The 12840-nt window shown below is 39.6% G+C and overlaps 1 protein-coding gene across 12 annotated transcripts in view; it reads left to right on the top strand.

Annotated features, from left to right (window-relative positions):
• bltp1 (bridge-like lipid transfer protein family member 1) overlaps positions 1-12840 on the top strand; it is a 434366-nt gene that overhangs the window by 373219 nt on the left and 48307 nt on the right. For all 12 annotated transcript variants that reach the window (XM_087980106.1, XM_043674037.2, XM_087980105.1 and 9 more), the window contains 4 exons: positions 2193-2373; positions 4779-4968; positions 6566-6727; positions 10386-10525. In XM_087980106.1, coding sequence (XP_087836232.1) covers positions 2193-2373; positions 4779-4968; positions 6566-6727; positions 10386-10525 — 673 coding nt within the window. The remainder of the gene's footprint in view (positions 1-2192; positions 2374-4778; positions 4969-6565; positions 6728-10385; positions 10526-12840) is intronic.

Raw genomic sequence — 12840 nt, 5'->3', positions numbered from 1 at the left:
CAAGAGTTCAGGGACAGCATGTTCCAGTTAGTGTGAAAGGCAAGGCTGACAGGAGTAGGGGACACTGAATGACCAGAAATATTGAAATTTTGGTCCAAAAAAGGAGTCATATTGTCAGATAACTAGAATCAAGTGAATCCCTTGAGGAGCGTAGGGAGTGCAGGCAGGGGTACATTTAAGAGGGAAACCAACAGGGTAAAAAGTGAACATTCTACTTAATCTTATTTGCTTCAGTAAATAAGTTTGAGAAAATTCCCAATAAATTCTGCAAGTACATTAAGGGGCAAAAGAGCAACCAGGAAGAGAATAGGACCCCTTAAAAATCAATAAGGCCATCTATATGTTGGACCACAGGAGATGAGGGAGATCCTAAGTGAATATTTCGCATCAGTTTCCCTGCTAAAATCACGAGAGTCATTGTTAAATGAATAACCAAAGTCTTTTCCCCAAGTTAGGGGTCCAAAGCTAGAGGGCATAGTATGATGGTGAGAGAGGAAAGATTTAAAAGGAACCTGAGGGGCAACTTTTTCTTACAGTTGGTACATATATGGAACGAGCTGCCAGAGGAAGTGGTGGAGATGGGTACAATTACAACATTTAAAAGCCAAGTTGTCAAGCACATGGATAGGAGATGGGCCAAATGCCAGCACTAGTTCAAATTAGGAAACCTGGTCAGTATGGATGAGATGGGCCAAAAGGGCTGTTTCCATGCTGTGTAACTCTATGACTCGATGAGCCTTATACTGTACTAGAATTTGGATTGATGACAGCTTTCAATCCAAAAACCTTTGAGGTTAACATCTAGCATACTTACCATTTACAATAAGATGTCAGCTGCAAGAATGAGTTCCAGCATTGACAACATGAAAGCTCAGATTTGTAACAAAGAAACCACACATAAGATGCTACATTTTGTACACCTTCCAGTATAAGTCAAAAACCCAGAAAATAACTATAATCTCTTGAAGAAAATAGAGGCCTTTAAATTGTGGATCTCAGACATGTGCTAAAATTTCCATATATAGACTGTAAGGCAAAGGAAACAGTATTTGAAATTGTAAGAGCAAAATGAACTCTAAAGTGGCATCCAGAAAGGAAGAATATGTCAGTATTTCGGCCATTTGATTTGAACTGAAAACCTACAGAGGCCTCTTCTAGAGGGCAAAGCGGAGAGCAGCAGAAGGTAATGTCAACCTCGGCACTGTTGAATGGTGGATGCCCCAGAGCGGTTGCGGATAAGTTTCAGTGAATGTCTGAAGATGGCTCAAGACAAGTTATAAAGAACACATCTTTTTATTTCCTTTAGTTTTTGTCTTATTACAAAGATGTACTTGCATTGGAAGTAGTTCAAAGAATACTCCTTGGGATAAAGGGGTTGTCTTATGAGGAAAGATTAAATATGTTGGGCCTATGCTCATTGTAATTTAGAAGGATGAGAAGTAATTGTATTGAAACCTACAACACAATGAGAGGGTTTAACACTTTAACAGGGTATATGCTAAGAGGATGTTTCTCATCGTGGGAAACATCTAGAATTAGAGAATGCACTTTCAAAGTAAATAGTCTCCCATTTAAGAAAGTTGTGAGGTGGAATATCTTCTCTCTAAGCATGTTTTTTCTTTGGAATTCTTTACTTCAGAGAGCTGTGGAGGCTTGGTTAGAGAGATTGTTTGATCAGGAAATTGGAGTTTGCACGACAATTGGATAACTGTTGTTTTGTTGAATTGTGTGGGCGGGGTGTGCAGGCTGCAGAGTCAAAGATTCAAATGGCTTACACCTCTTTCTTTAATTCTTACATTTGACACAGATGTTCTATTACGCAGTGCAATTTATTAATTTAAAGAGGAAGTCCAAATAACTCGCAATTTATACAACAAATGTGGCTGTAGTGCAGATGGATGATTTTAAGGAAATAATGAAATTTAATTGTTGCGGTAATTTCAGATGATTGAATACTACACTTTTTTTATGAACAAACTTTTTTGTTTCTGGAACCTTGAAAAATCAGAAAACAATAGATTGATTTTCTTTTGGGTACTCTATGCTAACACTGTTCAAATCAAATGGACAGTTACTTTAATGTTACTGTAGAATTTGTTTCATTACAATATAATGTTTATTTGGATGTGCATATTTATGTAGTTTAGAGCTCTGAAATTGACAATGTTAAAATAAATTGTATTACTGTGCAGGAGTATTGAGAAGAGTTTAAAAAATTTGGATCAAGATACTCCAGCAAAAAGGAGAAAAACACATCAGAATTATCAATCAACTTCACACTTAATAGGTGGAAAAAAAGTGCCGCATACCCTACAAACTAAAACTACAGAGTTTGAGAACACAGTATTTTACATTCCAGGAGTAGATGTAAAGGTAATAAGAAGAAGCTTATAAACTGTGTTTAAAAGAAATAATAATGATTTGCTCTGCATTTTTAAAAAAAAGTTATTTGATATTAGTATTACTTTTAAGATTTGCAATACAAAATCATTGTTGATATTACATCTCCATTATTTTACTTCGTATGTAGGTAACATTGGTGAGGAAGACAATCTGTTTAAAACCTTTATTCTTTGAGAGCAAGCTGGATTTATTGTTCATTTAAGATGCAGCTAATTATTTACTTCAAACACAGTTACAGGTTTTCAAACAACTCTACTTTTAATGCAGGTTTTTTTTTAATGCACTTGCATTATGCTGGCTTTATTGAGCCTATAATTTCTTATGCCATTTTCCAGGTTTAGAGAGGATTGGAGTGCAGTCAGAAAATGGGCTGGATTTTCAGAGCCATGAAGACTCCAGAGACCTTTACAAATAGTGGGTGGGATACAGACCTGGAGGTCAAACTTCAATGTCGGACAGATTTTCATAGAACATAGAACATAGAACATTACAGCGCAGTACAGGCCCTTGGGCCCTCGATGTTGCGCCGATCCAAGCCCACCTAAACTACACTAACCCACTATCCTCCATATACCTATCCAATGCCCTCTTAAATGCCCATAAAGAGGGAGAGTCCACCACTGTTACTGGCAGGGCATTCCATGAACTAACGACTCGCTGAGTGAAGAACCTACCCCTAACATCAGTCCTATATCTACCCCCCCTTAATTTAAAGCTATGCCCCCTTGTAATACCCGACTCAATACGCGGGAAAAGGTTCATACTGTCGACCCTATCTAACCCCCTAATCATCTTGTACACCTCAATCAAGTCACCCCTAAACCTTCTTTTCTCTAGTGAAAACAGCCCCAAGTGCCTCAGTCTTTCCTCATACGATTTTCCTTCCATACCAGGCAACATCCTGGTAAACCTCCTCTGCACCCGTTCCAATGCCTCCACATCCTTCCTATAGTATGGCGACCAAAACTGCACACAATATTCCAGATGCGGCCGTACCAGAGTCTTATACAACTGCATCATGACCTCAGGACTCCGGAACTCAATTCCTCTACCAATAAAAGCCAGTACACCATATGCCTTCCTCACCGCACTATTTACCTGGGTGGCAACTTTCAGAGATCTGTGTACATGGACACCAAGATCCCTCTGCTCATCCACACTACCAAGTATCCGACCATTAGCCCAGTACCCCATCTTTTTGTTATTCTTCCCAAAGTGAATCACCTCGCACTTAGCTACATTGAATTCCATCTGCCACCTTTCTGCCCAGCTCTGCAGCTTCTCTATATCCTGCTGTAACCTGCTACATCCTTCCTCACTGTCAACAACTCCTCCGACTTTCGTATCATCCGCAAACTTGCTCACCCAACCTTCTAACCCCTCTTCCAGGTCATTTATAAAAATGACAAACAGCAATGGTCCCAAAACAGATCCTTGCGGAACACCGCTAGTGACGGCACTCCATGAAGAAACTTTGCCATCAACTACTACCCTCTGTCTTCTTCCATCCAGCCAATTCCTAATCCAAACCTCCAACTCACCCTCAATGCCATATCTCCGTATTTTCTGCAGTAGCCTACCATGGGGAACCTTATCAAACGCCTTACTAAAATTTTCATAACAATGATGCCTGGCTTTTCTACAGTCTAACATCATCAAAATTTGGGGATTAGGAAACAGGAGGTGTTGTTGCAAATTAATTGACAGGGAATTGATGTGCACTTCTGATGACAAATGATTTTCAGAGATAATCTTGAGGGGATTTACACAAGTTGAATGGTCTTTCATGAATGAGACTGTTTTTCTGTAGTGGAATTTATAATAGATGCTTCGAATGTCTTTCATCTCAGCATGGCTCCTGAGGTCTGACTGAACTGGTTACTAACCACTTTGAACTGATGAACTTTGAACTTTGAGCAGCGCACTGAAAGCTAGTGCTTCCAAATACACCTGTTGGATGAGAACCTGGTGTTGTGATTTTTAACTTTGTACACTGCAGTCCAACACCAGCATCTCCAAACCATGACTAGCCACTTTGTTATGGTAGTTGGAAGTGCAAAGGTAGTAGGTGACTGGGGCACTAAGTTCATGTAGGGGCTATAAGGGGCCATGGGGATGAGCAAAGGTTATAAATTGGTATTAACCTGGACTGAAAGAGGGTTGGAAGGCTGTAGTTGCAGTTTGCCATCCTATTTCCTGCAGGGAATAAAAAAAAGAGAAACAGCTACATGGATTGTTCCAGCATATCTGTTCGATTCCTTTTCTAGTTGATATTTATAAGAAAAATTACCAATTTTTTGACTGGGTTTCAGTAAACGATTACTGAAAAATTTAGTTTGATTAAAAAGTCATAAGTGATCATTTTATTTTAACAGTTGCATTACAACTCCAAAACACTAAAGGCAGATTCTCCAAATACCTCCAGAGGATCATCTTTGCCAAGAACTCTGTCTAAAGAATCCAAACTGTATGGTATGAAAGATAGCGGTCCTCCCCCTGCATCCACTACTAATTACAGCAAGGCTAACTTCCTGCTTCCTCCCCCTCCCCCACCATTACCATCAGGTATACAATTTATGGATTTCTGTATTTGTAGAAATAGAACCTTACAATTTTGTGTTTTGCATAGAACAGCATATAATGTGTTCAGGATATTTAATTTCAGGAGAACAGAATGCAATCAATATTGTAGCTAGCAATATGTTGAAATGGCATGTGCTATCACTGTAACAGTGCTTGTGTCATTGTTAATCTTAGTGTGAATTTGCCTTGTTTTACAATTTAAATTGTTGATCAAACAACACAAATATCATGAAATTAACCTTCAAGAAGCTTACCAACATTTGTGCTTCTATATAATAAAATACGTTGATGTTTTAATGTTAATTCAGCCTTTTCTGAGCTTTTTTTTTCATTTTGGTAATGAGATATAATGTTCTTATTTGTGATTCGTTCTCCAAAGTTTAGCAATATTTATTTATGTTGCAGATTGTATGGACAGTAGGATAAGGAGAATAAAGAATGCAAAAGACTTGCTAAAGTTGTAATAATAAATAAGTTTCAAGCAATTGTATTTAAATTGTTTTGTTTTAGAATGCTGTAAACTAATCTCATCTAATTTTTCAAACTTTTATGATACGTGGTTAATTTCTTTGAAATAAAGATCTCACATCATGCGCACTGAATTTTATGGATACTGTGGGCAGAGGGTAGAATGCTGTGCCCTCACCAGTAAATTCACACCCAGTCCATCTATGCTACCCAGTTCATGTTTTTGTCGGCAACATGAGAGCCATCATATGGGTTGCCAGTCTTTGGCCCAATTGAGGCCCAAACACACTGCCCGGTTAAAGGCCTTATCATATCACCATTTTTATATAGTTAGCTGCAGGAATGGCCTTCATCTCTCATGTAGCTTGACATCTTTAAACCTGTGTGTTGCTGTGTTGCTGATCAGTGGCCAATATTGCATCTTTCCTTGAGCCTCCTATGTCATTTACTGGGCTCTGATACTGCCGTTTTGATTTGCCATGTCCATTCTAACCCTGTCATCATGACCCAAGTGGGATCCTGAATGTTCTTGAATAACGAAGATTGTTGCTGAACTCCAACTCCTTGGGCCTATCTGCAATACTGGCAGTAATCATTGCTCCGGCATAATGATGCCACTATGCTCCAGGACTCCAATTGACCAACAGCTCTGTGAGATGGGTCATCCTCCTATTGATGCCTCGTACTAATTAATGGACTATTGTCAAGCAGGGCAACTAGCTAAGTGAAGCAGGATTTGTCTGCAGGGAGCCCACGCTCCATGTGAATTCCAGCCCCTTTCAATTTCTATCAAAATCTAGTTCCAGTTAAAGTGATGATTTGTTACAACTTGCGTTTCTCACATTATCTCAAATGTTCCACAGTTAACATGTGGTGACTGGATCAAGTATTTCTTTAATGTGGGATAGGTTTTTAATTATAATAGTGCGCAATATGTTAAATTTTCATTTTTATCTTACTTGGTCTAAACTATCAAAGAGCAAAATTAGAATTTTTCACTAGTGGTTTCCAAATTCACTGCTATTATCGGAATTCTAATTAATTTTTTGTGTCTCAAATGAAAGAAAATCATATTTCAGGTTATCTTTACAATAATGCCTAATTCTTGCAGCCAAAGGAAAAGGAAGTGGAGGTGTGAAAACAGCGAAACTGTATGCTTGGGTTGCTTTACAATCTCTTCCTGAAGAAATGGTGATCAGTCCTGGCCTGCTGGACTTCCTAGAAAAAGCTCTGGAAACAATTCCTATAACTCCAATTGAAAGACATTATACAGGTATCTCACAATAAGAGAAACTTTCTTCTCTCTTGGTACATGAACAGTCCAATGAGTCTGTCTGACATCTAACTTGAATTTTAGCTATTTGTATTTATGCTGTCTAGAATCATACGGGATGGAAACAGACCCTTCGGTCCAACTCGTTCATGCCAAAAAGGTTTCCCAAACTAAACTAGTCCCATATACCTGCATTTGGCCCGTATTCCACTAAACCTTAGTATTTACGTACCTGTCCAGATGTCTTTTAAATGTTGTAACTGTACCTGTATCTACTACTACCTCTGGTAATTCATTCCACATACAAACTCTCTGGGTGAAAATGTTGACCCTCAGGTTTCTTTTAAATCTTTCTCTTAAAAATATGCCCTTTAGTTCTGAACTCCCCTATCCTATGGAAAAGACTTTTGCAATTCACCTTATCTATGCCTCTCATGATTTTATTAACTTCTGGAAGGTTTCTACTGTTAAAATGCATTAGAACAAAGAACAAAGAAAATTTGCAGCGCAGGAACAGGCCCTTTGGCTATCCAAGCCCTGAGCCAATCCAAATTGACTGTCTAAATGTGTTGCCCAATTCTTAAGCATCTGTATCCCTCTGCTCCCCACCTACTCATGTATCTGTCCAGACACATCTTAAATGAATCTACCGTGCCTGCCTCTATTTCCTCTGTTGGCAACGCATTTCAGGCACCTACCACCCATTGTGTAAAGTACTTGCCACGTATGTCCCCCTTAAACCTTTCACCTCTCACCTTGAACACGTGACCTTTCATTATGGATTTCCTCACCCTGGGAAAAAGCCGATCTCTATCTACCTTGTCTATACCCTTCATGATTTTGTAGACCTCAATCAGGCTCCTGCCTCAATCTCCTTTTTTCTAATGAAAACAATCCTAACCTACTCAACCTCTCTTAAATCAAGTCTGCACCCTGTTGATCATGAAATAGTTTCAGGGTACCATTTCTTTCTGATCATAAGCTTTACTTATGAATCTTGGTGACTAGTCAAGGGTCACCCCGAAATTATTTTTAACAGGCATCCGAATTTGGAATATGCGCCATTTTTTATGCTTTTCACAAGTAGTATGGGTTTCTCGGTAGGCAGCAGTGAGTCACCAATTAATGGGGATTATTACTCCTTAAACACCTTAAGGCCATCACACTCCTGTTGCTGGTGGACAGGCTTTATGGAGTCTGGAGGTGAATTATTTCCTGCAGAACAGAGGAACCTTAATTATCCGAATGACACGGGCGGGGAGTATTTTGTTTGGATAATCTAATGTCGGATCTTCAAGGTTCCTCTGTATTCCTAGCCTGGAAAACCTGCGCCCACACCTCCTCCTTCACCTCTATCCAAGGCCCTAAAGGAGCCTTCCACATCCGTCAAAGTTTTACTTGCCCATCCACTAATATCATTTATTGTATCCGTTGCTCCCGATGCGGTCTCCTCTACATTGGGGAGACTGGGCGCCTCCTAGCAGAATGCTTTAGGGAATATCTCCGGGACACCCGCACCAATCAACCCACACCGCCCCGTGGCCCAACATTTCAACTCCCCCTCCCACTCTGCCGAGGTCCTGGGCCTCCTTCACCGCCGCTCCCTCACCACCAGACGCCTGGAGGAAGAACGCCTGATCTTCCGCCTCGGAACACTTCAACCCCAGGACATCAATGTGGACTTCAACAATTTCCTCATTTCCCCTTCCCCCACCTCACCTTAGTTCCAAACTTCCAGCTCAGCACTGTCCCCATGACTTGTCCGGACTTGACCTACCTGCCTATCTCCTTTTCCACCTATCCACTTCACCCTATCCTCCCTGACCTATCACCTTCATCCCCTCCCCCACTCACCCATTGTACTCTATGCTACTTTCTCCCCATCCCCACCCTCCTCTAGCTTATCTCTCCACGCTTCAGGCTCACTGCCTTTATTCCTGATGAAGGGCTTTTGCCCGAAACGTCGATTTCGAAGCTCCTTGGATGCTGCCTGAACTGCTGTGCTCTTCCAGCACCACTAATCCAGAATTCCTAGCCTCTAACCTGCTCTTCTAGCCACTCTATTTGTAAGACAAATTTTTCAAGGTCGGAAAAAAGTTTTCTTTTGGTCACATACAACTTAACATTGATTGACTAGAATTCCTTTCAATTCCCAAAGAAACCTGAGGGTGTTCATTCTGACTGACGTCATTAGTAGCAAAGTAAGTGTATATGGTAGTTCTGAAAAACTTGGCATCATTTAGATGGAGGATATATTTATGGGCAGCAGATTATGAAATTGAACACATTTTATCAGCGGATATGAATGAGCTAGAGGCAAAGAAATTCAGGGTTGCAGTGGTTGGCAGCCATTGACAATGTAGGCCAACCTGATCCATTGGGAAGGAATCAGTGATTACTCGACATAAAGTTGTTGTTTAGCCATGTCAAGAAAACTAATCTTCTGTCTATACCTGCGGGTACTGCCTCTACTACTGGAACTTTGTGTGCAATCCTTCTGACCTGTGAAATGGCAGGCAGCTGAGGAATAAGCCACTGCTGCTTGTTAGTGTTGCTTACACTTCTCTAGTGCTGTTGGTATTTCTGGTGATGTTGTTCCTGGAATCACTTTATGTCCCTCATCAAAAGGTCCAAGATAGAATTTCAAAAACTGCTACCATACTGCAGTGAAAGCTGACAGAAGGGAAATGCAAATGAAAATTAATAAAGTTCAAGATAACTGATATGATTTCCTACGATTCACAGTGATCATTATTATTTATCATGATATTTTGCTTATGGATATTAAAATTCACATTGAACCATCTATTGCTGCCTTGCTTGCAGGGCATTTTGTTTAGTGGTGGACAGTCCTTCTGTCCTGAAAAACTCCTTTCTTTCTTCATACTCACTGCATGCAATAATTCAGTAGACCTCATTAATAAACTGACTCTTTCTGCATCGTTGTTCTTCCATCATTGTTTTATTTCTGCACTTGAGATCTGGATTGATATGCTGAGGATTATTTATGACATCTATTGTACCATCTAATATAAATAACATCAGACAAGTACATAGCAACAATTTATAATAAATTGTAATTTTTCATCAATGTTCTACCTAACTTCTTTGTATTTTACATGAAAGATCAAAAGAAACCAACATTTTAAATTGGTATTCTGTGATCAAATAAATTATAGAGGTCAGTTATCTCAGTTGGCATGATGACTAGAATAAAACAAACAGTGCACCCATTCTGGCTGTGGTAGTTCCTAGAGTCTCTGCCTCCTTGCCCATACTTGGAGTTGTTATCCTCAAGTTATTCATAACGAATTATCTTTCTCAATTGGAGAGATATTTCTATAGTCCATTGCTGACAATGAGTCCATCACATTACATGAGTTTGTTGAAAAGAGAGGGATGTTATTGCTAATGTTTTTCATGTTGCATTATCAGGGTACACACAAGAATGCTACATTTGAAGAGATTATAACAATTTATACTAAAGGAGAAAAACTGGCAAATCAACTCTGATTAGTTGAGACTTTAACATAGAGAAAGCATGCCTCTTTTCAGAAATGTTCAAGTTCTTTATTGTTGAAAGAATAGTTTCTCCCAAGGTAAGATTCAAAACAGTAATATCGTCTTTACTGCTGACTAATTAAATTCCCTATTACAGCCCTCAGCTCCCAAGATGAAGATGTGGGTCAGTTTGATGTTCCTGAGCCATTGGAAGAATCAACAACGTCTTTAGTATCATCATCTACCTCATCGTATTCTTCTTTTCCAGTAGATGTTGTAGTTTATGTGAGGGTGCAGGTAAGCAACCAATCGCTTTCACTTGGAATGACTCTAAAGATCGATTATGATTTAAAAATTTGGTAAAATTAAATTTGAATGCATTGTACTTTAATAGCAGAAGATAATAAACTATAGGTGAATTTGTAATCTGTAAGTTAACACCTTGGCCAAAGTAAATCAAGTCATTGGCTCAAGGAAGCATGTAAGTATATTGTGTTATTAAAATAAAGCTTGCCAAAGATCATATAAACACCAATGGCTTCAATTAAGGCATCTCATAAGAATTTAATTTTTTTTAAACTTGTTCCAGATGCTATTTTTATTTATAACTCAACTGGAATTAATACTGTACAATATGAGGATATAATGATTTTGTTATGACAAGGCGATATTCTATGATAGTGACAAAAATAAACGTTTTCTCACCATGTCTGCAGTTGACTACATTTTCCTTTCCACTGTATGGATGGGTGAGGCTACAATCTCACAGTACCATTTTTAGCTATTTAATTGCAGCCAGAGTATCACTTTCAATGGCTTCTCTTCCTATTCTATCAACCTTATTTATGGTAATAATAAAGATCTGTCCTTAGCTGCCCTCTTGTCTAAATGCTATCCCTGATTCTAAGGATGATTATGCTTTGACTTAAACCCTGCAAGTCTTTCCCAGACCCTTTCATCCTTCTACATTAATGTCTATCTACCTCTCAAGCCTTGGTATCACTTTTGTGGCTCAATGTCCAATTTTGTTATATAACGCTCCTGTGAAGTACATTGTTACAATAAGTTTTTGTTGACAAAACTACATTTTGATGGGGATCAAATAGTTTTAGATTTTGCACTATTCAGCTGGAGGAACTGTCTCTTTGGTAGTGGATGTTAGTTATCCAAGCAAGATAGTAATGATGAGGCAGAGTTGAATGCCATTGATGTGCCCCGAGAAATGGATGCTTTTGGATGATATTACCAAGGGCACCACTTTGGTGAGAAGGGGAGAACCAAGAATAGATGGTTGAGGCGGCGGAGAGGGGAAGCTGGAGGTGACACTGCAAGAATAGGAGCCATTGCTGGAGATTCACTTGGCTATAGTTTGAGAAGTGAAAATGGAATGTTGGAGAAGAGACATTGGAGGAGGAGGCGAAGGATGTAATTGACCTTGTTAGAGGTTGCAAACATCAGAGAAGAATGATGAGAGATCTTTAAAACAGTTACATCAGATGTCATTTGCAAATTTGATAGAGTCATAGGCAGGAGTGGAAACCTGATGGGATTCATTCAAACATATATTCTGGGGGAAAAATAGACACAGATTTGGGATTTCATGAACTTTGGACAGGAATGGGAGCTGGAGATGGATTGACCATTTATAGAATGAAGGCTCCACATCATTATGGTTAATGTTACAGATATATTTGAAATGTAATATTGCTTCCCCTGTTCTTCTGCTCTCTCTGTGGCCCTGGTGCTTGAGATTGTCTTCAGTCCCAGTATTGGAAATCTTACCCAGAAAGTGAAATTAAACTTGGGAATAGCTTTTATGTTCTCCCACCAGCAGGTTTGAAGGAAGGGGAAGCAGATTAAATCCAAATGATGACCTGCCTACTGCCAAACTGTCTGCCCATGTCTCCACTGCAGTTTAATTGGGAGGGGAATGGGGCGGAAACACCTGCTGGCAAATTGAGGTGATTAACACTGGCAGGAGAGACTCATCCCTGCACAGGCTTGCTAATGTTGGGCTGGGAAGAGTGCATCAGCGGGCTCCCCACAAGCTGTAAGCCCACCCCTCCTTCCAGATTCCCCTTTTCTATAGTCTCTCAAATCTGCCCCACCCCACCTCACCGGTCTCTCTCTGAGCATTTTTTTTTACTATCCCAAAACACCTAAAAAAGTTCTAGTCTAACACTAAACACCTTCTCAAGCCTCAAGTGCAATACCTACAATGGCAATGTTCACGCTTGCACTACCAGTGTTTGAGAACTGCCATGAGGGATGGAAATCTGATCTATTATAAGTGATTGGTTCTTGCACTGGGTAAGCTCCTGAAAGGCATTTTAGACAGGGTAGGGGTTAGGGGCAGTGACCACTGCACCTTGTATAACTTACCCCTTGGCTTTTTCACCAAGTTCTTCGGAGTACAGTTTAAACAATCCAATATGGAATTTATGAATTATGGTGAGCTTTAAAGAGCAGGAATAACTTAATTTTATTTTCACTTTTTTTTGGCATTCAGTTAAAATGCTGAATTAGATGTTGAGTGAGCTGAGGATGTATAATAAGAGGACTGATTTGTGCTGAGGTTAGAGGGGGTAACTGTTTCTATGGATAGTTAGGAA

This window comes from Chiloscyllium plagiosum, unplaced genomic scaffold, assembly GCF_037043375.1.
Source record: "Chiloscyllium plagiosum isolate Xiang-an unplaced genomic scaffold, Cpla_swu_hap1 HiC_scaffold_36, whole genome shotgun sequence".
NCBI classification, from domain to species: domain Eukaryota; kingdom Metazoa; phylum Chordata; class Chondrichthyes; order Orectolobiformes; family Hemiscylliidae; genus Chiloscyllium; species Chiloscyllium plagiosum.
The sequence above is the reverse complement of the archived record's forward strand: the minus strand, read 5'-3'. Positions and strand labels throughout refer to the sequence as shown.